The 27,077-nt window shown below is 38.1% G+C and overlaps 1 protein-coding gene across 5 annotated transcripts in view; it reads left to right on the top strand.

The window, feature by feature from the left end:
- Positions 1 to 27,077, top strand: part of MAST4 (microtubule associated serine/threonine kinase family member 4) — a 207,803-nt gene that overhangs the window by 32,796 nt on the left and 147,930 nt on the right. For 4 of the 5 annotated variants that reach the window (XM_039365211.1, XM_039365220.1, XM_039365227.1 and 1 more), the window contains exon 3: positions 6,676 to 6,797. In XM_039365211.1, the coding sequence (XP_039221145.1) occupies positions 6,676 to 6,797 (122 nt within the window). Of the gene's footprint in view, positions 1 to 6,675; positions 6,798 to 19,483; positions 19,583 to 27,077 lie in introns of those variants that run through there. The other variant, XM_039365262.1, reaches the window with a different exon arrangement.

Genomic DNA, 27,077 nt, shown 5'->3' on the forward strand with positions numbered 1-27,077 from the left:
AATTGTAAATGTTAACTGGGTAATTATTTCAAACTGCTGTGAATATTTTAGGACCTCAATAATATTTGCTAGATAGCTTTTATTACTATATGTAAAAAGGGAAGGGCATGAAAGTGCTGAATTTTGTTAATGGGGTTCGTACAAATGTTTCGCTTGCATTAGCCAAGGACAACATAATTAGGACAGCTGTAATTCTAGCTTTGATTGAATTTTATCAGCCTTAATAGACTGGGGGTTCATCACTGCTTTAAATCTGGCAGAGAAAGAAAGTACTGTCCATTAATTTTAACCATATGTACTTGAGTAATACACTTGACAGATGCTAATTTCCTTAAGTTGTAAGCAGCAAATGATGCATGAATTAAACAGCACCATACTTTTTATGCCTGCTTGTATTCCTCCCCTGTTGGGTTTAAATAAAGTTTCTTGAGGTAGCCACAATGAAATTAAATAATAATAATGAAGGGTTTGAAAACATTGGTTTAAAATCTATTCATTATCTATTTTGATATTAAGATCAATGAGGATTATATTAAATTTACATATATTTATTTTAAATGTATATGCAGACATATGTATTTCATCCTTTGTTTTGGTCAGGTTGATACAATGGAAGGCATGCAGTAATAAACTATAATTCATGGCTAGATTCTAAAAATATGAATATATTTTTCATCCTGAAGTTAAATTTTAATTATAAAAGTATACTTAATGTAGATTCTTCTCTAGAATAGATATTGTGGAAAATCCTTCCCCTGCATTCCTCTGGGGCATACTAATTCAGAAAGCGGGGTATAGAGGTGAGAAGAACAGAAAAATCCCTATTTTGTAATTGGATTCTGTTGACCTGATAAGATTCTTTATTTTGATTAGCTAATATTCAGCTTTTTAAAGCTATAACTTTACCTTTGAAATGTCAAATACATTTCCTTAGGATTCAACTTCCAATGATTTTTTTTCTTTCAAGAGAACTATTGGTTTAGTATTTTGACAATGCAATACACTTAGTAACTGGCATAATATAAATGTACCAGTTTTCCTTTTAGAAATTCTTTTAAATGGCTGTCTCTATAGACATCTTGAACTGTAGGTGTTATGTCCTGGGCCTGCTGAATGGCTCAGCAGGCTCAGAAAGCTGCAGAATGGGCCTGGGCAGACCATGTGGTTGCCCGGGACCAGACAGTCTGTCTCCAGTCTTGTGCACATGCCATGGAATGATTGGCTGACGCTGTCCCTGCCAAGGGACTATAAAAGGGCTTGTGCTATTTTTGTTCTCTGTTCTGTTGGTGAATTGCAATAAAGGAAGACTGTTTTTGTTACTCCGCTTCGTCTCCATGTCTCATCTTTGGAAACAGAACATTGGCGACGAAGGTGGGATCGTTGCAAGGAAAACAACAAAGAAAAAGTTGGGCTGACTCACAAAGAGAGGCCTGAAGCGCTGGGAAGTTCGGCGTCCGGAGATTGCGACTCTGCCTGCCAGTAAGAGAATGCTGGAGATGAGCTCGGCAAGAGGGACCCCTTTTCAAACCTTGCAGCTAGAGGTGTTGATGAAGCTCCAGGGCAGCAACAGTGTCCAAAATCGGCCGTCTCTCGGAATTTGATACATCACATCCAGAACGCTGGAGTTCCTACGTGGCTTGAGTGGAGAATTACTTCCGAGTAAACCAAGTGAGGGAAGACGGCCTCAAGGCTGCTACTTTACTGTATGTCTGTGGGCAAGAGACTTTCTATATAGCTGAGAATCTGGTCACCCCAGCACCATTGGAATCAATTGCTTATGCTGAATTGAAGAAGATGCTGCGAGAACACTTCGAACCCAAGCTCTCAGTGATTGCATGGCGACACGCATTTGAGCAGAGGGACCAGAGGTCTAGTGGGTCTGCTGTGGACTTTATTGCTGCACTCCGACAAGCAGCTAGGCCATGCAAATTCAAGGACCTGGAAGAGAGGTTGCGGGATCGTTTAGTTTGTGGACTAAGAAGTTGTGAGCTGCAGCAGAAGATCTTCACCAAAGAAGATGTCTCTTTCCAAGATGCCTTGAGAAAGATTGCAGCTGAAGAAGCAGCGGGTGGCGCTGTGAAGGCCTTGCGGCTCGCCAGGAACAGTCCAGCGGCAGTCTCCGTCCATCAAGAGGTCGTTCAGGAGGAATCCAAACAGGATCAAGAAGTGGAGATGGACAGACTTCAGCAGGCAGCGGAGAAAAAGCCTCAAAAACACAAAGAACAGACAACTTCATTCCCCTGGTATTTTGGATGTGGAGGACGCCACAAGCGCTCCGACTGCCGCTTCCACTCCACCATTTGCAGGGCATGTGGCAGGCAAGGCCACATTGCCTCTGTCTGTTTGGGTCGCCAGAAGGACTGGTCTTCGAAAGAATTGCTTCAGAAAGGTACCAGGGTCCCAAGCCAACATAGGGTGGGTTTCTGCACGTCGCACAGGAGCATTTTCAAGACTGGGTCACATAGGCCGCTTCACATTGACATGAAGTTGCAGGGGGTTCCCCTCTCGATGGAGTTGGACACAGGGTCCGCTTTATCAATCCTTTCCCTAGACACTTTCAAAAAAATCTCCAGTAGAAGTGGCCTACGAGTTAAACTCAGGCCATCCAATTTAATCCTCACCGACTTCCAGAATTCCAGAGTCCGTGTGAAGGGGGAGGCCATGCTCAAGGTGCAGTGTAAAGATTTTGAAGGGTTGCTAGATGTAGTAGTTGGGAGTGATAGCACGAGTCTTATTGGACTCGATTGGTTTGAGGCCCTTGGGATTCAAGTGAGTGGACCTCACAGTATGCAAACGTCAGGCCTTGCAGGAGTTTGCTGATGTGTTCAGTTCAGAGCTTGGCTCGTACAAGGAGCCTCCCATCTACTTACGCTTAGACCCAGCTATCACACCCATTCACATCAAGCCACGAAGGGTGCCCTTTGCCTTAAGAAACAAAATTGATGCAGAGCTGGACAAGCTGCTCCAGCAGGGAATCTTAGAGCCTATGGACAGTAGTCCATGGGAAACCCCCATAGTCACGCCTTTAAAGGCAAATGGAGAAATCCGAATTTGTACAGATTACAAGTGCACGCTTAACAAAGCCTTGCAGCAGCATGCCTACCCGGTGCCTGTGGTGAGCCACATTCTGGCCTCCCTCAAAGGGGGGTGAATCTTTGCAAAGCTTGATTTGGCTCAGGCCTATCAACAGTTACCATTGATAAGGCAATGGCTGAGGCCCAAACGCACCGGAGCACCTTTAAGGTAAAAAGGCTGCAGTTTGGGGTTAACATAGCCCCAGGCATTTTCCAAAGCGTGATGGAGTGAATGCTTCATGGCATTCCTGGGGTCTGCTCCTACTTTGATGACGTCCTCATTGCTGGGGAGTCATCTGTGAATCTGGCAGAAAGGCTGAGGGCTGTCTTGCTGCGTTTCCGCCAAGCGGGGCTGAAGCTGAAGCAAGATAAGTGTAAAATTGGAGTCACTTCCACTGAGTTTCTGGGCTTCCGTACTGATGCTGAAGGCATCCATCCTGCTGAATCCAAGCTCAAAGCAATTCAGCAGGTCCCAAGTCCAAAAGCAAACTTCAGGCTTTTCTAGGACTGTTAAATTTCTATCACTCATTCCTACCTCACAAGGCTGCAGTGGCTGAGCCGTTACACTGGCTCTTGGACAAACAAGCTCCATGGAAGTGGACAAAGGTCCATGAAAGGAGTTTCACAGAGGTCAAGGCCTTGCTCTCTTCAAATGCGGTTTTAGTGCATTTCAATGAGCAATTGCCTGTGTGCATAGCCTGTGATGCATCCCCTTATGGGGTTAGGGCTGTGCTTAGTCACCTTAAGACTGATGGGACACAAGTCCCTGAGGCCTACTATTCCAGGACTCCTTCATCTGCTGAGTGTAATTACGCGCAGATTGACAGAGAAGACTTGGCCATAGTGGCTGGCATAAAGAAATTCCATGACTTCAAGGTCTACACAGACCATAAGCCACTACTGGATTGTTTACAACAAATAAACCCCTCACATAATATCTCCTAGAATGCTGAGATGTCAATTTTCCACTTCACGGTCTACACAGACCATAAGCCCCTGCTGGGTTTGTTTACAACAAACAAACCCCTCACATACTATCTTCTAGAATGCTGAGATGGTCAATTTTCCTGTCAGCATATGACTACACTTTGGTGCACAAACCAGGTAAAGAAATGGGCCATGCAGATGGCCTCAGCAGATTACCCCTACAGCAGGTAGAGGCAGATCCTGCTCCTGCTCTTCACATTCTCTCCATTCAGGAATTGCCTGAGTCTCCCCTCAATGCTAGGGACGTGGCTGCTGAAACTGCCACTGATCACACGCTAACACGTGTGCTGACATGGTTGCTGTCAGGATGGCCTGACACATGTCCTGGTGCCGAATTCCAGAGCTTCTGGCAAAGGAAGCACGAGCTGTCCACATTCAAAGGGTGTGTTCTATGGGGTAGCAGCCTAATTGAGGACTAGAATCTTGCTCTCTCTACATGAGGGACATCCCAGAATTGTCTGGACGAAGGCGCTCACTCCAGCAATCTAGGCCTGAAAGGCCCCAGGCCCCTGTACATAGGTGGGAGGAGACACATTCTCCTTGGTCGAGGGTTCATATCGATTATGCTGGGCCCTTTCAGGGGCAATTCTTCCTTCTCCTCATGGACAGCCATTCCAAGTGGCTAGAGGTCGTTCCTCCACTAGTATTGCTAGGACCATCCAGGCGCTGAGAGGGATCTTTGCCTCCCATGGGCTTCCAGACGTCCTTGTCTCCAACAACGGACCCCAATTCACTTCTTCTGAGTTTCAGGCTTTTCTACAGGCCAACTTGATCCAGCACGCCACTTCAGCACCGTTCCATCCAGCTTCCAATGGCCAGGCTGAGAGGATGGTGCGCACTACCAAAGATGCTCTAAAAAGACTCACTCATGGCAGCTGGCATCACAGGTTAGCTGACTTTCTTCTTTGCCAACCACCACACCTTGCACAGCCACTGGGAAGAGACGAGCAGAACTCCGCTGGGGTCGCTGCCTCATCACAAAACTGGACAGGTTGCACCCAGACTGGGTGGCTTCACAGGTGTCACAGCCATGGGCACCTAGGAGACTACAGGTGGATGATCCAGTATGGGCAAGGAACTATGGACCTGGGCATCTCTGGGTAACAGCAGTGGTATGCAAGGTCTCTGGGCCGCTGTCCTATGAAGTGGCCTTGGATGATGGTCGTGTGATCTGATGTCACATTGACCAACTGCGCTGGAGGCTTCCCAGCCACACTTCCACTCCTGGCTCTGCTCTTGGAGGGGAGGAGGACCACAATTACGATTGTGGATCACAGTCTCTCTGCCCAAGTGGACCTTCACATGCTTCAGCACATGTTCCAGAAGAGGGTTTTGCCATGGAGGCGGCTCCTGACTCTGGCATAGACACTGGGTCAATGGGACATTGCTGTCAATCGGCTTCTCAGGCCATTCCACCTGCTGGTCTTGGGCTTGAGGGACAGTGCTTCCAAGAGGGGTCCATTGTGGGCTTGGGGAATTCCACCCCACCACTGGACTTGGCGAATTCCACCCCCCCCAAGGAATTCTGGTTTGGGTTCAGAGGATCCAGCCAGTCAGCAGCGTGGGGGCATTGCCTGGGTCTATGGGGCACCAAAGTCCTGGTCTGCCTAGCCTGGCAGGCAAGCTGGCAGGCCAGGCATACACACTGGCTCCAAGAAGGTCAGAGCAGGCCAAGGGTCCACCCAAACATTTAAAGGACTATGTGAAGTTCCTGTCAAGTATGGAGGAAGCCTAGTAGTTCTCTATCAATCAGAACACACTCAAATGAAGGGTGTTATACTTTATAGTATGATATATTGTTATTGGAATAAAGAGATGTAAATCTTGGCTTGCCTGTGAGCAGGCAATAACTGTATTGAGAAATAACAACTTGCTCAAAGGAACACGTGTATATGTGTATGAATGTACAAATAATAAGTGTGTACTTATTGTTTAATCCAAGGGGGGAGGGGTGTTATGTCCCGGGCCTGCTGAATGACTCAGCAGGCTCAGGAAGCTGCAGAATGGACCCAGGCAGACCACGTGGTTGCCCGGGACCAGACAGGCTGTCTCCAGCCTTGTGCGCATGTGCAAGGTGGGAGAATGCCATGGAATGATTGGCTGACGCTGTCCCTGCCAAGGGACTATAAAAGGGCTTGCACCATTTTTGTTCTCTGTTCTGTTGGTGAATTGCAATAAAGGAAGACTGTTTTTGTTACTCCACTTCGTCTCCATGCCTCATCTTTGGAAACAGAACAGTAGGCATTCACAAACAAAATAATAACACAAACAGCTAAATTATATTGACAGGCCTGGATAGATTATAGAGAATTGTTAATCTCAAAAAGGCAGCACAAATGAAAGAAGAAAGGAACTGCTATTAATCTGTAACTGAACTATTTCTGTTCATCCATGTCATATAAAATTATTACTTTGCCATCCAAGGCTGGTTGAATAACTTTTGAGTTTTTAAGAAGCTTATAAAAGCAGAAATTTGAGAATTACTTTCCGTTAAATTTGTCCAGTTTTTAGCTCTAAGGTACTTTTATCTCTCTTAATTTTGCAGCACTTTGTTAACTTTATAAATTATGTACTGTGAACTTAGTCTTAATAATTATTGTCATTCTCTCGACAGGTAGGTACTTGTTGCCAAACGCTGTTACCCAACATTCATGGCAAGCTGGCGAAACTTCCAATCTTGTCCGAATGCGCACTCAAGCTCTCGGACAATCTGCTCCTTCTCTAACAGCTAGTTTGGTGAGTTACATTTCCAAATATTTGTACTGTAAAAAAAAGATTAATGTTAATATAATACTATGGCTAGGATTTTATTTGCACAAAGTCAAATAACCCAAAACTGCTTTCCAAAAACACAATAATTCAGGGCCTTTCGCCTAACTGGGATCGATTATTGTATATCATAGTACTAAACATGTTCAGAGTATCTGAATTATGTTTGCTAGGAGGCCTCTAATTTTGAATTGTGTTGCTCATTTCATATGAAATCAGCTGGCAGCATATTTTATTATAGGTTTTTCATTTAAGTAGTCTGTTTAAGAAAAAGAGGCTTCATATTTTTTTTAAAAAAAACACTGCTTTCAAGTATTAGGTTTTTTTATAGATTATTAGTTACTGTATGCATGTAACAGGAATACTCAACAAGTATGGTTCTCTTATATGCATATATGGATGACACCAAATAATGGGCAGAAAAGTAATGTAGTATGCAGTACTTATTTAGTGCAGGAAGTAAAAATTTTATAATGTAAAAGAGTCTAAATCTAATATTTATAGATGGTAGTTTCCATGGTCAGTTTTGCGAGAATGTTGATAACATACACTTAAAAATCCATATGTGAAATAATTATTGTTTCCCATCTGACTTCTGACTCTACATTAGGCACAATAGTTAATATTTGCAAATAAGTGTGAACGTATTTTGTATTTTAAGGAATGGTTGGGTGGATGTACTTATTAATATCACCCAGTATTATTATGAAAACAGTTCTTGTATACATAATGTCCACTAGATGGCATAAAAACCAAGTGTGTATCATATAGCATTATTGCTCTATTTTGAGAAAAGGGTCTTTAATGTTTTTGTTCTTAAGTCATACTAACTGGGACCCACAGATATAGGAATCCCCCTTTTCCCCTGAGAAATACATTTATATTTCTACATGCATTTTATTATTGTGTTTCTTAACTATTTAGTACATAAAACATTGCAATTATTATAACATTGTCCTGTGTTAGGATTCTCAAAACAAAATATAGTTTTAGATGAACTGACTTCTTCCAAACCAAGCACTTAACTAATGCTTATTGATTATACAGGAGGATTAAAACACATACAGGGATATTAAACAAAAAAAAATGAAATATTTATTGTTATTTGTGTCAATTTTTATGAATGTAATAGGAAGAGTACAATTTTGGAATTGTGCTCATGTATCTGGAATTCAGAATAGAGATTTTATTAAAATTGACTAAGTGCAGCTTCAGAATTGTAGAAACTCCCCACAACCAATTCATATTTCTTATTTTCCACTGCTTTTTAAAAACTGGTTGTAAAGATTCAAAACTTACAGCTGTTCTGAGTTGAGACTCTTCTCTCTTGAACCTTCCCATCTTGTGCTTATTCAGATCACTCAATTAGAACCCACTGTTTATGATCAAGACAGTGACAGTTCTGGATCTTTCTCCAGAACACACTTCTTGGTTTGGTCTATGAAGGGAGGTTTTAGAAGGCGGTGTCCTTGGAAGCTTTCTGATTAGATGCCACTCAGTTGAGAAAGTATTAGTAGTTTTCTTTCTTTTTCAACCAGATACTAAACTCAATTTCCTACTGTTGTGCAGTAGTCTTTCAACTTTTCCTTTGATGTTTCACCCTTAATTTGCAGTACTGTTTAATTTCCTGGAATTACAAAAGGGTGTGAGAGTATTCATTCATTCATTCATTCATTCATTCATTCATTCATTCATTCATTCATTCTGAAGAGGAAAATGGTTGAAGATGGTATCATTCCTTTGTACCTATGAGCTATTTGATCACTTGGGCTGATAGTGAGAAATAAATAGGTGTGGGCTGAGGACTTCACACTCAATTCCTGCTGTTTCTCAGCTGTTCTATTAGTTAAAGGAATCTCTGTGTTTAAGAACAAGAGAACACACATTCTCTTACTTGAGACTTAATCACAGCTTTCCTGTAAAGTTGTTAGTTAAAAGGGAGGCTTTTTTAATCTTATATTTCTTAATAAATATATCTTTTACTTCAAATACCGTAAGTACCTATAAGCATTTGTTGGTAGTGGGACTAATTCCATACAGTTAGTCCTCGAACAATCATTTTTTTAGTGATCATTTCAAATTACGACACTGGAAAAAAAATGACTTATGACCGTTTTTCACACTTACAACCATTGCAGCATCCTTAGGGTCACCTGATCAAAATTTGGGTGCTTGGCAACTGGCATGCATTCTTACACTGTCTCGGGGTCATGTGATCATCATTCGTCATCTCCCCAGCCAGATTCCGACAAGCAAAATTAGTGGGGGAAACCAGATTCACTTAACGACCAGAACGTTCACTTAATAACTGCAGTGATTTGCTTAATAACTGTGGCAAGAAGAATCATAAAATAGGGCAAAACTCTCTTAACACCTGTCTTGCTTAGCAATGGAAATCTTGGGCTCAATTCTGATCATAAGTTGAGGACTACCTGTAATGTCATTCAAGGGAACCATATTCCTATACCCATCTGCTTTTGAGTAGCTTTTTTCCCTTTTTCCTTTCAAGTAACAATAAAGTGGGAACCTTGGTATTATATTACAAAATTACAAATATATATTACTATATATACAATACAAAGAATACAATACAATACAATATAATACATATAGATTGCACTTTGGGGCTGTTTATCTACAGCTCTGGATATACATTTAAACAACTTTACATTAACAATAATATTTCAAAACCATCAACTTTTTCCTTTAACTTTAAAGGTTTAAATTAAATTAAATTAATTAGGTTAAACATATGCAGAACGGTTGCAGAAATTGGGTATGTCTACTTTAATGAAAAGGTCTTGAGGTGACATGATAGCAGTGTTCCTATATTTGAGGGGCTGCCACAAAGAAGAGGGGGGTCAACCTATTGCAGATTTGCAGATGACATTAAGCTGGCAGGAATAGCCCACAGCCATGGGGCTGGTTACTGTCCTGAAAGCCCTCCTCCCACCATTTAATAATTTTTTAACACTGCTTGTCTGTTTTAAACATTTTATATACAATTTTGATGTTTTTAGTATTTTATTTGTACACTGTCCAGAGTCCCTCTGTGAGGAGATGGGTGGTTTTAAAATTTTGATACTGAATTTCTATTGTTACCACCAGAGACATTACAAGTTCTGGAATATCTGGAACTTTTACTTTGTTTTGTTTTTGCAGCATTTGTTATGAATCATAGTGACAATTTGATTAAAACAGTCTAAAGTAGGGTAGAAGTGACATTTAAAAAGATAACAATTTGGCAAAGCCGATGTGGAGGAAAAGTGCTAAAATCCACTATCCGACATAGGAATGCCACATACCAAATAGCATAAAGTAATAACGTTCCATTTCTAAAGTAGTATACTAAATTTAAAAAAAAATTGGGAAGGAATATTGGGCAGTTTTTTTTCCAGATAACCAAATGTTTTTTCAAATAACCAAACACTAATCTTATGTTTATCTTACATGAGTTATTACTGTTGGAAAAAAATTCTGCTCTTCTCACCTTTTCCTTTCTAATAATTGACATTAGAGATACCAATTAATACTTAAGCAGTTATAATATTTTAATTGTATATCTGAGGACCCTATGTAGCTTTACAGTATGCTACAATTTTGATATTACTTATTTACTGATTGAAGAAGTCTTCCACCAGCCTCTATAGAAATCTGGTCATTCACTGCAGTTGGTGAATTTCAGGCAGGTGCACCAGTGCCTCAATAATTATCCAAATATGTCCCAATGGGAAATGTTTCTATCACTAACCGAGTGAGTAGTAACTGTCCAATCTTTAAGGCCTCTTGTGTGATATTTTTCCTGAGTTGCTTAACATCTGGTAATTAACCATGATGTATTTGACTAGGACTGTGTCCCAGCAAATATTTCTGGTACGGTCTAGAATTAATTCTTATTGGATAAATAGAAGAAGGTGCTTTAAAATTAACTTCAGTTGGATAATAAAATGTGGTTAGACATGAGCGTTGATACAGAAAATGTATGATGAAGTTATTAAAAGTACTTCCTTTAAGTGATTATCAACTGTATCAGAGATATTGCAGAGTTTATACTTTGTTCTGTCAGAAACATCTGGTTTAGCAAGCTTAGGGTTATTAGAAGTTGGAAGAATCTTTGTGTGAATGTCATGATATTGGCAGAACACTTGTTTTCTGATGCATATTGCACCATAACATATTGTACTGCACAAAAATAATCAAAAGTTGTTTTGCAGCCTGAGTTTACCTTCTGGCAGCAATATTGAAAAGCCCAAAAAGGATATTAAATGTGCCTCAATAGATAGGGACTGGCATACTTTGTAAAAATTACTTTCAGAATGTAATAGAATTTTAGATTTGCTATTTGTATTCAGTGATTTCTATTTTATTTGCAAAATGATATATGTTTAAATCTAGCATATGAAAGCTGAAGGAGATATTTCTGAAAAAAACAATAAGTTTTGTCATTTAGTTTACTTCTGTATCTGAGAATATCTTTTTGGATTTTTATGTTGTTTTTCACCTGATCTAAGCACGTAGCAGAAAGTAGTTTTATTTTACAATTTTTTGTTATATATTTGTTACTGCATAGATGTACTCTTTCAAAAACTTCATTTTATCCTATATTGTTCCCTCCAGCTTGTAACTATCTATCTATCCATCTATTTGTGGGGGATGGTGGTGGACGTATGCGTGCACATGCGCACGCCAGATGTGTGTATAATGTGATTGTGGCCATATGTGCCTCTTCTCAAAGTGATGCTTTCTGACAGAAAATCAATATTTTTCATAGTAGATTTGATGGTAAGATTGGCATAATCCTATTGTAGACTTTGCTAATGGCTAAATACAAACCTGTATTTTTATCTTTATCATTGGCCTTTGATAAGAAATGTACCTTTCACCTCTACTCCAAAATGTCCTTGTTTCTCTTTCACCCCTCCTGGAATCTTTTTAAAAAGTTGAAAGTGAAGCAAGAAACTTAAATAGCAATGCTTTCTATATATATTTAAAGCTCCAGGATGATATTTTGGCATAACTTGCAAGTTTGATACTAACAGGTCCTATTTTTTCCACCTCAAATAATCTGTATTTTGGGAAGCCCTCCCAAAGATGATGAGAAGGGGGACCAATATATTGGTTGTCATCATTATAGATCTATTTTTATTTCATTTTAAAAATAGAAGGTGTATCTATTTAGAGAACAGAAAAGGTAATAATTTAGTAATTCAGCGTTTAGAAATTCTATAAACATTTTTAAATGATTCAGTAAATGAGGGACCCTCTCTCGTCTAAAAAGAAATTATATGGGCAGAAATGTATTAAAATGTGATCAGCATCTTGCAATAGTTCAGTACAGGCTACCATTATGTTATGCTTTATGCATAAACCATGTATATGTTATGAAAATGGATTTAATGTGCTGTGATATAGCAAATGAAGAATTATCTGTTTAGTTAGAATTGAAGATATTTACAGGTGCTAGAAACACAATAGTGCTATGATATAGCGAGGATTGCAAAAAAAAATGGCATGGAAATGAAAGGATAAGCTATAAAAGAAGATGACTGAAGGAAAGAGATAGTCCATATTAGAAAAACAAAATTCAATTTTGAATTGAGGAAAATAATACTGCTAGGGATCCAAGGAAAGAAGCAGCAAATATGATTTTTTTTTTTAAAAAATTGTCTATTCTTAGTCATCCAGGTCATGGTAGTCCCAGTGGTGCATTTTTTTTTTTTAACCTTAAGCAGCATGTATTTCCTTTAAGTCGAATTTTCCCACAGCTTCTGGTATGAAAGCAGGAATTTTAGGGAGGCTAGCTGCCTTAAGAGGGGAATTAAGTAATTAAGCTAAAAAATACTGATACGCTAAACCACAGTCTGATACATGTTGCACTTAAACCATGATTTAGCTATGGTTTGGTGACTAATCCATATTGCCTGGATTTTTATAAATCACTTAGCCAAAAACAAATTACATTATGACTTAATATGTGTAAATTTAGTCAAACTTTTTAAGACCCGGGGGCCGGATGTGTCATGTAGAAACTGCGCCCACCCCATTGCCGGCATTGGGGAAAAAATCGTGATGCGTTGCACAACGTCACGTGACATCACAAGTTTGACATGCCTGTTTTAAGAGAATGGAACTAGATTGTTGTTGTTAATTGCGAAGTCGCGTCCGACCCATTGCAACCCATGGACAATGTTCTTCCAGGTCTTCCTGTCCTCTACCATTTTTTGGAGTCCATTTAAATTCATGGAACTAAATGAAATTATCTGAAATTGGGTCTAACTACCTAGTGCTTTGCTTAGAAGCCCCTAGAAATAAATTGTAGGTAGTGGTATGATTGCAAATCTAAAAGAAACAAAAAATATAAAAAATGTATTTCTATTATATAGCATCTATATGAAGTGATGTTTAAGTGTTTGTATTCCTCTGGAGTTGATCTCAGAGAAAATGATTATGTAATTCTTTGAGACTTCTTGGATTTTAGTTTTATTTTGTATTTTGGTTTCCTGAGATACCTTACGCATTCCAACATGCATTTTCATGTTCTTTTTTTAATGCCTAGTAATCTGAAGATAACTCCCTTTTGCAAGTGTATTATTAGTAGACTCATTTTGTATACTTTTTAATTGGGAGTATAATCTGATAAAATACCTATTATTTCTTCAGACTCTTATCAGCATTTTGCTAATACCATCAGTACATTGTCAAATAGATATGCCACAATAGGTCATCATGACTTGGATTGTGTGCCCCTGTAGCCTTGGGCAACCCAGGCTTTTGATGAAATTCCCCTGAATGGTTTTTTCTTTTCCTGATTGCCATTCCTGGATGCACCTTGGTTTAGGAGATGAAGGGAGTCATAGAAACAATCCTTGGATTACCTGCAAAGAAAGACTGAAACTGGACCTGATCAGTCACAGTTACAATCTCAGATATAAGCCCATACTTTGACAATACAGGAGGAAAAGCATCATTATGTCTCCCTTATTGTGTTGGCAAGCTATTGGCTTCCTTTCATGTGTAGGGTGATACATTGTCTTTTAGAAAGGTTTGACTATACTTCAAAATTGAAGAAGATAGGCAAAATTGTTTAGAGATGCCACTGTCTTGATTCCTCCTGGGCAGAATCTGATATGGAGGCTGGGATATCATCCATCTGTGTTACCTGGAATTCGGAGAGGGAAAGTAGATTGAGGAAGTGGTTTAGGTATTACTTCTGGGAAGTTGAAATTTCAAGAATCTCCAGACCAGCTGTATGCACAAACAACTACAGTATTGCCAAGGTCAGCTGCAACCATGTGGTCGTGAATTCCAATGTTCCAGTTAACTTCCTACAAGCAAAATCAATCGGGAAATTGGCAAGAAGTCAGAAGTTTCTCCCACTCCCACTGTTTTTGTCATCTCATGGTCATTCTGTTTATCTCTTTAGGTTAGTAAATATAACAAAGTATGATTCAATGGGTTGTAAGCAGTATAATAAGATAACAAATCTATCTATGTGGTCATTAGGAGTCAAAAGCAAAATATGGCACATAATCAATTAATCGAAGAATTACAGAAATAATCCAATACAGTAACACCCTTCCTGCCAAAATATAGATACTGTTAAATTTAGAAAGTTAGCGCACACAGAGACACATGGGCATATGTGGAGTGCCTAATAGTGCTACCCAAATGTGGAGCAGCCCCTAGTTGTGAATCTACTTCAGGACTTGGTGTTATTGGCGGTAATCCAGGAATTATAGTTGGATCTCCATCCACATCAGACACAATTTCTTTCTCTATTTCTATTTTATTCTGTTCAATATGTAATCTTTAAATATTATCTACAGTATAAGAAAAGATTCAGTTCTTTCTTTGAGCTTTCTGATTGTTCAGTTACATTTTTCTCTATAGTCTCTTGCTAGTACAGTTTGGCTAATTGAGGAAATATCAGCATAAGAACATTTGGTAAATGAGAAACTTCATTTCCATTTATCATCTGTCGATAAGCCCCTTTGGAATAGCTTTCAGACACAGAAGGAAAATAGAACCTTGGACCTTACCATGGTATTCTTCTACCATGAATGGAAAATATTCAGATAAACAAACTTTAGAGAAGACATGTTTTTGTTCATTAAATATCTTCCTAGTAGGTTTTTTTTTTTTTTAAAAAAAAAGTTCCTACTTTTTTTTAATGTGCTTGTCAGTCCCTAAATTGGCTGGGAGAATGTCCTTAAGCTTAATAACAAAACAAATTATTTGTTTCTCCTGCATGCTCACCTAGGGATATTCTTCAGCAGTTTCATCCCTTGGTTTATTTTGAAATAAATTTGAAATGAATCAGCCTAATTTGTTTTTCCCAATTTTACCAGAAGCTGAAAAGCTACCATTATTGTGACATCTTTACTTCAGTATTTTTCTGAATATTAAATTATACCTTGTATATAATATTTGACTAGCACCAAATTTTGGATGGCTTCATGGGCCCTACTGTTTTGGATTTCAAGTATAATTGATTAGATATATCTATAGTCACTTCTACATTGATAAGAAAATTGTAATATATGGTTGCATTTTGATTCTTTTTTTCAGGCTATATTGATGCTATAATCCAGACACAATGCATAAAGAAAATCCGCATGTATATGTTACCCATCTCACTACCAAACAACTCTTACAACATCATAAAAACAAAGATATAAAAACATTAAACACTAAAAATATTAAAATTAACAACAGTTTGGTTAACTAGGCTCCAGCATATGAATGTGATGGAGGTGAGATTTTCTTCTTGGTCCACAAACCACTTTCAGTGTGGAATACTTCCATTGGGGCTCCCAGCCAATTGGCAGAACCAGGTTTAGGGGACCTTTTGAAAGACCAAGAAAGTGGGGGAATATTTTACTCCAGCAGCATGAGGTTCCAGAAGGTGGGAGCAAAAAAGGATCTTCTGGATCTTATTAGCTGAAGTTCCTTGATTAATGGGGGTCCACAGCATGCCCTTAAGTGTGAAAAACTGTTATAAGTCACTTTTTTCAGTGCTGTTGTAACTTCAAATGTTCACTAACTGAACTGTTATGAGTCGAGGAATACCTCTATTACATCTTGGATCTGTCTTCCTGGATGCTGGCAGCCACAGTGATCATTAGGCTGGTGTCTCATGAGTTTTGGATAAATACTATTATCCTAAATGGCAATGAAGCAGTAGTGGGCCGCTGATCTTGAGAGTGGAGTATCTTGTGACTGCCCTTGGACAGGGCAAATGGAACAGTGTCATGCTTGTCAATTTCAGCATATTAACTGCTATCCACTGGGTGAGGGTTGGAGGAGGTAGGGGTGTACCTTAGTTATCTACATCTGTAGGTGATTTGGTTTCTGAATTTTTCCATGTCTTTGTTGAGCGTGGGATAGGAAAGGGAATGAAGTAGGACAGTGATGGCGAATCTTTTAGAAACTCAGTGCCCAAACTGCAACACACTTATGCATCGTTGGGTGCCGGGTGGGTGTGGCCCAATGAGTGGGTGTGGCTGTGGTGTTAACAGCAGAATGGGTGGGACTAAAAAGTTCAATCAATCAATTCCAACTTTGAAGAACTTTTTTTCCCGCGAGAAGTTTAAATTGACTGATTGAACCTTTTTTTTTTGTACATGGCAGCCGAGGCCTAAAGCGAAAAGGTTTTATAAAACCCAGCTGAAGGCCTAGGACTGGGCGACGGCGCGCATGCCCACAGAGAGCGCTCTGAGTGCCGCTTCTGGCACCCGTGCCATAGGTTCGCCACCACTGAAGTAGGATATCCAAAGGTGCTTTTTCAAAAGGCAATTGGACTTTCTTTGTTTTTCCTTGAAGATATTTCACTTCTCATCCAAGAAGGTTTTTCAGTTCTGACTGAATGATGGAAAATGGTGGAGAATAAAAAGATTTATTTTTCTTGTAGTCATCTGGTCATTAGCATTCTCTCTGAGAATTGTTGAGACTACTTGGAGATTTATTTGTGCCCTCAGGGCCATCTGAATAGTGCAGATGGGTGTGGAGGATGCTAATGACCAGGTGACTGCAAGGAATATAAATCCTTCCATTCTCCACCATTCATTCTGAACTAAAGAAGTGAAATGGGACAACCACGATCTGGATGACTGAGAAGCTCCATAGACAAATGCAGTAGGATATTGTATGTGAGATTTGTAATAGAGGAGGGAGGTTGTTCAGCTTGAAATCATGAACAGGGGTTGCTGAGTATACATCAAAATCATCCTCATAGTTGGTACCAATCGCCAAGTAGTGTGTATGAATATTTTGGATGTGACCTTTTTTTGGAAAAGGAGAATGTATTGGTAAGGGAAAGTTAGATAACATACTGAATCCATAAGGTTCTGGGTTGGCAGGGGAGTTCCCCAAGTCTTTGGCATTACAGGACTTAAATCCTTGTTGTGGGCTTGGCAACTGCTTGAGAGTTCACAGCTGTCAGGTCAACCATAGATCTGATCTAAGTTATCTCTGGCCTGATGTATAGGGGGAGCATATGTTTGACAGGCAGTCCCATAACAAACTTGTCACTACACCATGTAGAACTTTGTAGCAACAGTCAGCACCTTTAATTTCATGTGGAAACCTTCTAGAAGCCAGTGCATTTCATGCAGCAGAGGTGTAATATGAAGTCCCATGCCAATGCACTCTTGCCCAGTTGCAACTTCCAAATGCTCTTCAAGGGAAGCCCCACGAAGAAGGCAGTTCTGTAATGCAAGAGGAAGGGATTAAGGCATATTACTATAAGTTAGGCTTCCCGATCCAGAAAAAGGCTACTGAAAATGTCGCAGTGTTAAGTGTTTAAGCTCCCATTTGCAGACCTGTCCAACCTTTATTTTTCCTATGGACTGCTAGGCAGCTCTGCCATTCAAGGCCTTTCAGAGGCCACTGCAAAGACACAGTGCATCACCAGAGTTCATAGCTGCTGATGGCCGCTGTTCCAGTTTTCCACTATTCTTCCTCTCCCTCTCTCCCACTCCCTCTCCCTCCCCCTCCCCTCCCCCTCTCTCTCCCTCTCCCTCTCCACATGCACATGAACTTACACATACACAATTTTTTTACATCTACTATTTTTGTTAGTTTGCTTTTATTTTTCTAATTTTTTTATTTTTCTCTGTGCTATTTAATTACATAAAGGATAAAAACTGCCAATTTCCAAAAGAGCCAATTTCTTAACACTAATAATTGCTTCCTTTAACCAAGAAAGAGAATTTCCTATTAACTTCAAGACTAACTATCAGATCACTTTTTCCAAGGCCATCTTAACTTTGAACTGTTGTAAAAGAAATGGTCACGGGACTATCTGTAGACAGAAATATTTCATTTTCTTTCTTTTGCTTGATGATGATGATATTATCCATTCAATTACCTCCGACTCTTGGCAATTCTCTAGGGCCAGGTCTCTCCACATCTTCCAATCTTGCACTAATTCTATCCTCTGGTTTTGATGGTGTCTGGTTGCTTATGTATCCTTAAATTTTGTGAATTAACTTAAAGTTGCTTCCAAAAACTAATCTTCATATATTTTTATTCATATATTAAAAAGGATACTTTTTAGTGGGGATTTAAATATGTGTTTGCGAGAATTTGTTATGTAAGTCTAAAGAAAATGGCAGAGCCCATTTATGAAGCATGAAATGCAATCAATTTACTTGGTAGGTAGACATTTAAATCCCTAAGCAATTTTTAATGATAATCTAATCAATTGATTTCAAGTTTAATAGCCTGATGACAGCTTCAAAAAATCAATAATTGTGATAACATAAGCTTATACTGATAAGTAAAATCAAATAGCTTTCCCCTTTTCTTTTGAAATTTGTCTAGAAATCATGAACTCAAAAAAATATATGAGGCTTTGTTTAGTTGTCAAGCTGATTTTTATTTCCCTTTGACATTCAGTCATTCTTCTCTACTGAAATACAGAAAGCAGAATTTAAAGCTTTAAATATATCTTGAGTGTTGTGGTACATTAGTTTTGCAATATGCAGTGATCTAAATATCAGCATTAAGCACTTTTCTGTTTAGGATTGGAATAAAATGAAAACGATTAGAATAAACAACTGAGAATTATGAAATTATGCTTGATAGTAGAAATAATATTTCTGTCTATGGCTTTCTTTTTGAACATAGGTGAAGTTTCTAACTAATAATTGTATTTTATCAAATATTAATCCTCTGTGTACTTATATTTTAAATGGTTTTGTATCCTGACACAATTCTTATTTCCTAGGTAGCTAAATAACAGGCACTGTTTTTAGAATCAGTTTATTACGTTGTTTGACTATCCAGCTCTGTTTTTTAGTTTTTCTTAATTTTTCTCTTCACTTTAGGTGCCATGCTGATTAACTCAGGCATTTTAACCTCATCACTTCCTCTCAAAAACTTGATCTATAGACGGTGCACAGGATGGCAGGCGCATTGTTCTGTGTGAATAACAATCCTCTTGCAGGATTTCCTCTGTCAAATAGCTACTCCTGTCTAGATAAATTTGTTAGGTGTCTGGAGCCCACTTGCTGCTTTGTAATACAGTACTGCAAACATGCATGAGCTCAGAAGTTGCTGAGTGAATAACTGGCTAAAGTCAGCTGACTATTCCTTTCCAATCAGATAAACTGTGATGTAAGTGTTTAGCAGCTGCTAGAATCTGAATAAGTGAGCCGAAGTCTGAGATGCTAGAGCATGGCTATATTGTTATAGAAGGAATGAGGGAGAGAATGGACGAGTCCAGCATTCTGAGAAGGCGAGGGCTTCAGGTAGGCTATATAGCTATTTGAAAGCTGTTTTCTCAGTGAATAATTTTGTTGTAAAAGTTTCATTTGCATTTTTGTCCTGGGCAAAAATTTTAAACTATTGATTACTATGTTTCAAGTACAGCATGATAAATGGTTCATCAGTGAAGTATTCCTTGTCAGAAAGCTGCCTGCTTTTCTTCTCTAAGGATGTGAAATCATAACATTCACCTGAACAAAAAGCTTTTTAAAAAGATACAGTCTGACTTTACAGTCTTATCTGCTCTTTCAGATAGAATAACAAATTATTGATTCCCTTACAAAGAAATTTTCAAAAAGCATCTTAAATGGGAAACTATTTAGCATTCAAGTAAATATGAGCAGCTTTAGAGAATTTCAAATGTTCTGAATATTTAAGCAAAATAAATAGAAGCCAAAAAAAGCCTGCACATTTTAAATGTTTTGAATTTTCAGCCTTCACTGTATAAGTATATTATTTGGCAAATTTGGAAGCTATTAATAATAATGTTTTAAGCCTAAAACATCAATGATGCTTCAGTGTGATTGTTTTTGGTTAACATGTTGGCAAAGAAAGATTATAGAACCTACTTTTCTGGGAATGTGAACAAAGTTTTAGCAATCTTTGAATTCATTGCCAGAAAAATAATTTCAGAATACTTAGCTTATCGTTCAAGATTTCTAAGTTAATTATATATGTTCAGACACGTTATGCCTTTTGTTGTCTGGACTTGTGGATGTCTTAGAATTTCAAAACTTTTTGTCTTGACAACTTAGTGAATTAAACTCTCACAAATCAGTGTTTGGTATTAGACTTGTAAGCAAAGAATAAAACATAATTAACATGATTGAAGACAGTTGAAGTGCCACTCTTAAACCTCTTTGTTTTCTGTTGTTAAAGAAAAAAAATAGCTTAGGTCATTCATCTTTGACTAAACTTCCTTTCCCATGTTTTCTGGGCAATTCTATTGTTTCATTGTACTCAAAGAAGCTATGTTCCTGCCACTGTAACTTTGCACATATTTAGTTACTGAAAATTCTTAACTTTTAAATCTATAAATGAAAGCCTTTGGTGAAATAACTATTTTGCTGAAATACATGGCTGTTTTGACAATTGTTCTAGTGTGATCAGTATTGATGAACTAAGTCTTTTGAGGTTTTTTGATAAAACATGTAGCCTTAAAAAGAATATGTTTTGTTTGTATTAACACCAGTCACAAGAATGGTTGTCATGTATTGATTACATTGAATAGCTCTTATGATCTGAATGTATTAAATAACTGATTGTGATTAAAATAAATAGTTTTACTATTAGAAGCACTAATGAATTTCTTGAGCCTAGGATTAAAAAAGTTTTACTTGATTTTTAGTAAGTACTAATAGTGCTTAGCAAAAGCAAATAATTTATTCATTATAAAATAAATTTATCTATATGAATCAAGTATTTTTGCTGCATATTGAAAATACCATCTTATTTTACTATTCATTTTTGAACTATGCTACAAAAATAAATGCAAAAACTGTTTAAGTACTTATTTTCTCAAGTTTATTTTTCTTTCTTGCATCTCATTCAGCTGAGAATTTGACATAAGCAAAGAAATTTTGAGCTTTGGTTCCTTTATACATTAAAGTTAGAGAAAAAATTCCTCAGCATGTCTTCAATATTTATTAAAATGTAACATTTATTTGTTGCTTTATATTTTAGTTTCAGCAGTAAGGCCTGCTGCCTTTGTGTTATATTCACTAAAGAAAAATGTGATTCCCTAAGATATTAGGACATTAATTGGCATTGATCATATAAACTGACCTCAGTTTTCTTGCATTAAAGGGATGATATTTTATTAAGTCTGCAGTGGCCAATATATTGACAGTGAATATCTGTGTGCCTGTTTTTTTTTGTTTGTTTGTTTTTTTTGGGTACTAGCCAGGCTCTTTGTAACAACTGGTCTTAAAATATTTTTTTTTAAATTCTTTCAATTTAGAGAAAAGGAAAGAGAATATCTGCCATATTGCAAACCAAAAGCCATTAATCAGTTGGACTGTGCAGTGGTTCAGATTTCATTCCAAAGATACAATTTAAAGAATGGGCATAGCACTTGCCTCTAACTTTTAAAACCAACTGACCCTTTCTTGGAAATTGCACAGCTGCCAGTTGTTCCAGGAAAAGACATGGCTGTGTTAAAGAGTTATAGAGAAGTGCTATGGACTCATCCTATCCATACCTTGAAAAGCACCATTTTGGAATAGAATCTAAATCTTCATACAACTCTTAATATCCATTATCTTTTAAATTATTTGATTGTCTCTGGTACTACATATGGTTAGTGGAGATTATCAGAGTGATGATGTTTTGTCTGTAGTCTGTATACATGTACCTAACTTTCTTGGTGTATGTGTGTGGCACTGTATAATGCAGGTTTGTTGTATATGTACGTTTAATGGTACATTTTCAGTATGGCAGAGTATAGTTATATTTCTTAAGCATTATTAATTTCAGTTCTGCATGTGCAGATAAGTCATTTGGCATCTAGGTCTCAGACTCTGCCTCAGTAAAAAATTCAAAAATCTTGCAAGACTTGAGTAATTTCAATTTATTTATTTATTAGATTTTTATCTCGCCTTTATTATTTTTGTAAATCACTTAAGGTGGTAAATTTACATAATGCTCCTTCTACCTCTTATTTTCCCCACAACAATGACTCTATGAGGTATGCTTGGGCTGAGAGTCACCCAGCATTCTTACCCAGTGAGAATGAATATTAAATAAATATTAAATGTTTGAATATTAAATTGAGACTAAGAACATTTTAAAATTATTATGATAATTGAGAAAAAATTAAAATTTTATGCAAATGTACTGCAAATCAAATGTTTTAAAATTAGGAGTTTTGAATTTATGGGCATGTCAGTGTGTTGCTGACTCCCTGCTATCCTAGGAATAAATTTATCTTTATATGCAATTATTACTAGAACAGTGTGCTAATTAGTTTTATTAGTGGGAATAATTGTATAGGTGTAATGTTGATTTATTCAAAAGGTTACAGATATGTGCACTTGTCTCTTTCTGTCTAAGTTAGCATGAATTGAATAGGGAAAGGAACATGGTAGGACAGGAATCAATAATGTTGGCAAATCAGTGGCATATATTTATTTGAAATTGCTCAGTAGAATGGTGGATTGATACTTTATAGGCTGTGATAAAAGGGGAAAATGGATTTTCCCAAGGTACAGCTTACTGTTTATTAGGCATCAAATGAAAGTTGACTTTGGACCTCTATAGTGGTAGGTTATCTTGACGCTATTAGGGTAATTGAAAAAGTGCTAGCTTTAGTTTAATTATTTGTATAGCTTTAGCATGTTTATATGGATCAGGTTTACTTGGGCAAAATTTGGCTATGATGAGCTTCTTTAGTGTAAGGGCTGGAATGAGAGAAGAAACTATCAGGCTAAGATTCCCCCCCCCCCAAATGCCCTTCCTATTTGTTTGAATCCCTAAGAACCTGTTTTTGCTGCAATCTTTACTAATTCCAGCTGAAGCAAATTCATGTTTACAAAAGTTTTATTTACTGAGGACTTGTATTATTAGCCTTTATTATAACTATGGAGGCTACTTTTTTTAAATTAAATTTTGAGCATTTATCATAGGAAATTTAAGACATCACCATGTAATTATTGCTTAGATGATATGTCTTTCCATCTAAATTGCACAAAATTATTGCCCTTTCTTGGTAATAGAAAGAGTATAGAGTATGAATGTACAAAATATTCCATGCATAAACTGTACCCCCTGCCTGAACTGAAACCCAAATATTTGGATTATTTGGTCCATGCACAGATTGGAGGCACATATTTTGGGAAGAAGTGGTTTTGGCTGAGGGGAGGCCAAAGAGAGAGGGAAGGAAAGATGATAGAATGATATTGATGAAGGGCTAGTCAGGTGCTACAGTCTGAGGTAGTGATGGCTGACGGGGGAGGAAATAAGAAAGAAGGCAGGCCAATGATATATGCTGCTGGGAATTAGTGGCAGTCATAAAGTCTGAAGCGATTGGAGGGGGACATGCTGTGAAATGCTGGAGTGAGTATGGTGATAAGGCATGGCATAATGGGAGCTGTTGAGGAGAAGAGGAAAGAAAGGAGGTGATGCACACCAGCCCTGCTCTACTCAACACTTTTGGATTTTGTTTTATTTAAAACCCTAGCACTGATGATGTTACCTAATTTGGGTAATAAAACATGTGCAAAAAAAACAAGCAAGATCAGAGAGCACCAAGGACCCTTCATGTCAACCATGAGCTACAAATATTCTCCTTTATTTGAAACCTGTCCCTATTTATTTATTTATATGCCACCCATTTTGCTATTCAGAGCAACTCTGGGCAGCTTACAATACAATAAAATAATATAAAAACAATTATACAGGAATAATTAAACAGTGTTGAGAAACCAGGGCTAATCCAAAACAATTCGGTAGAATTTCTGAAAGCTATGGCATGTTCTGGATTTGAAGCAAATTTAATTTCAGAGACAGAGAGAAAGGACAGGAAGTAACATACAATTCTAAATCCATTAAAAACCTAAAATAGCAAGGAAGCTGAATACTAAAAAAAATTAAACGCTAAGACTTTAAAAATATTTGGGTAAGGATGTAGGTTTAAGTTGATATTAAATGATACACTTTACAGAAGATGTTCTATAGATACAGGTAGTCCTCAACTTACAATAGTTCATTCATTTGAGAAGCCAGACTCATTTAACAACAGTGTTACTAACTTAACAACTGCTGTGATTCATGTAACAACTGTAGCAAAAAAAGTCATAAAATGGGGCAAAACTCATGTAACAAATGTAACAGAAATTTTGGGCTCAATTGTGATCGTAATTGAGGACTACCTATATACAAGTTCAGAATTGACTTAGTAAGAATAGTGTCAGGTCCAAGCCCCAGAAACGACACAATGAGACCCACTCAAGGGGTTTACTTGCTTGTGTACACCTAATAGAATCTTGCCAAACTAAAGCTGTGACATTCTATCCTAACTGATATACCTTGGGATATTGTAGGGCATGGGTGTCAAACTTGATCACATCACATGACGTATTGTAACTTTTTTCCTTTGCGGAGCCGGGGTGGGTGTGGCCTGCAGGTGACGCAGGGCCCCATTTTGACACCTCTCTTCTAGGATGTGGCTACCCTGAATCTTTTCCTCCCCCATCATCCAGTTCAGGACTGTGCAGTGTCTTATCTTGGACCCCTCTCTGGAATATGCTGCCTCCTTCCTGGGAAGCTGTAGTACTACTGCTGACACCCCCTCGTCCCCAAATTCTCCTTCAGCAGAACATTGCATCACATATACAGGCAATTTGGACTTAAGTTCATTTATTTATTTATTTATTTTTGAGACTTATATACCGCTTTAAGTGCAAGCACTCTCTAAGCGGTGTACACCAGTAAGTAATGTATATATATATTTACATTGCCCCCAACAATCTGGGTCCTCATTTTACCTACCCCGGAAGGATGGAAGGCTGAGTCAACCTTGAACCGGTGAGATTTGAACCGCTGACCTGCTGAACACAGTCAGCTAAAGTGGCCTGCAGTACTGCACTCTAACTGCTGCGCCACCTTGGCTCTTGTGATTGGCATGTTTTAATCTTGGATTCTACAGTTCCATAAACAAATATGGACGAGGGGATAGTTGGGGAACTCATCAAATTTGTGGATGACACAAAGTTGGCAGGAATAGCCAACACTCCAGAAGACAGGCTTAAGATACAGGAGGACCTGGACAGATTTGAACACTGGCCGCTATCTAACAAAATAAAATTCAATGGTGAAAAAAATAAGGCTCTACATTTAGGCAAGAAAAACCAAATGTACATACAGGTATAGTATAGGGGGTACCTTGCTGAATAATAGTAACTGTGAGAGGGATCTCAGAGTCCTAGTCATTTAAATATGAGCCAGCAGTGTGCTGCAGCTGCCAAAAAAGCCAACACAGTGCTGGGCTGCATTAACAGAGGGATAGAATCAAGATCACGTGAAATATTAATACTACTTTATAATGCCTTGGTAAGGCCACACTTGGAATACTGCATCCAGTTTTGGTCACCACGATGTAAAAAAGATGTTGAGACTCTAGAAAGAGTACAGAGAAAAGCAACAAAGATGATTAGAGGACTGGAGGCTAAAACATATAAGGAACGGTTGCTTGAATTGGATATGTCTAGTTTAATGAAGAGAAGGATGAGGGGGGACATGATAGCAGTCTTCCAATATGTCAGGGTTTGCCACAAAGAAGAGGGAGTCAAGCTATTCTCCAAAGTGCCTGAAGGCAGGACAAGAAGCAATGGATGGAAACTAATCAAGGAGAGAAGCAACCTAGAACTAAGGAGAAACTTCCTGACAGTTAGAACAATTAACCAGTGGAACAACCTGCCTCCAGAAGTGGTTTATGCTCCAACACTGGAAGTTTTTAAGAAGAGACTGGACAGCCATTTGTCCGAAATGGTGTAGGGTTTCCTGCCTGAGCAGGGGTTTGGACTCAATGACTTCCAAGGTCCCTTCCAACTTTATTATTATTATTATTATGAACTTCTGCTTGCTCTTCATTTTAAAACAGGGGAGCATGTTCTTGGAGAATAAATATTTTCTTCTTTTCATAGCGAGGCTAGAGATAGCTAAGCTAAGCAGATAGTGTGTATTCAATTCAGTTTTGGATAGACAAGATATGCAGTATAGCATTGATGATGGAGAAACTAATGTTCAGGTTAAGAATTGGCTAAATGATATACATAGGGAATTTGATTTGTTGCGTGTGTGTATGTGTGTGCGCACATGCACATTTCCATGCACCTTTCCTTGTTGCTTGTTATTTGTTTGGAAATTTCCTAGTAAAGTTTGCAAACCTCTTTGCATGTTTGCACGTGCTTCGAGGAGCAACGAAGCTGAAAACACCAGCCTGAAGATGACGAATGGGACTTCGTCGAAACGTCGCCAAGACACTTCCAATTTTACGCGGGAGAAAACCCGAATAACCAAAGTGTGTGTGTGTTTATGTATGTATGTATGTATGTATGTGTGTGTGTGTATATATGTATATGTATATGTGTATGTATGTATGTATGTATGTATGTATGTATATATATATATATATATATATATATATATATATATATATATATATATATATATGTCTTTGGTTGTTCGGGTTTTCTCCCGCGTAAAATTGAAAGTGTCTTGGCAACGTTTCGACGAAGTCACATTCGTCATCTGAGGTTTTCGCGGGTGTTTGTATGTAGGTCTTTGGTTGTTCGGGTTTTCTCCCGCGTAAAATTGGAAGTGTCTTGGCGACGTTTCGACATTTTTGTGTGGGCATTTTTCTATCTCGATGGCTTCTCTGATTATTCTGTTATTAAAATGTTCATTTTTGGCAATGGTTCTGGTATTTTTAAAGACCACCCTCAAGACAGATACACACACCAACAAACTCCGAAGACTACA

This window comes from Crotalus tigris, unplaced genomic scaffold (assembly GCF_016545835.1).
Source record: "Crotalus tigris isolate CLP2741 ecotype Arizona unplaced genomic scaffold, ASM1654583v1 scf7180000017592.2434428, whole genome shotgun sequence".
NCBI classification, from domain to species: domain Eukaryota; kingdom Metazoa; phylum Chordata; class Lepidosauria; order Squamata; family Viperidae; genus Crotalus; species Crotalus tigris.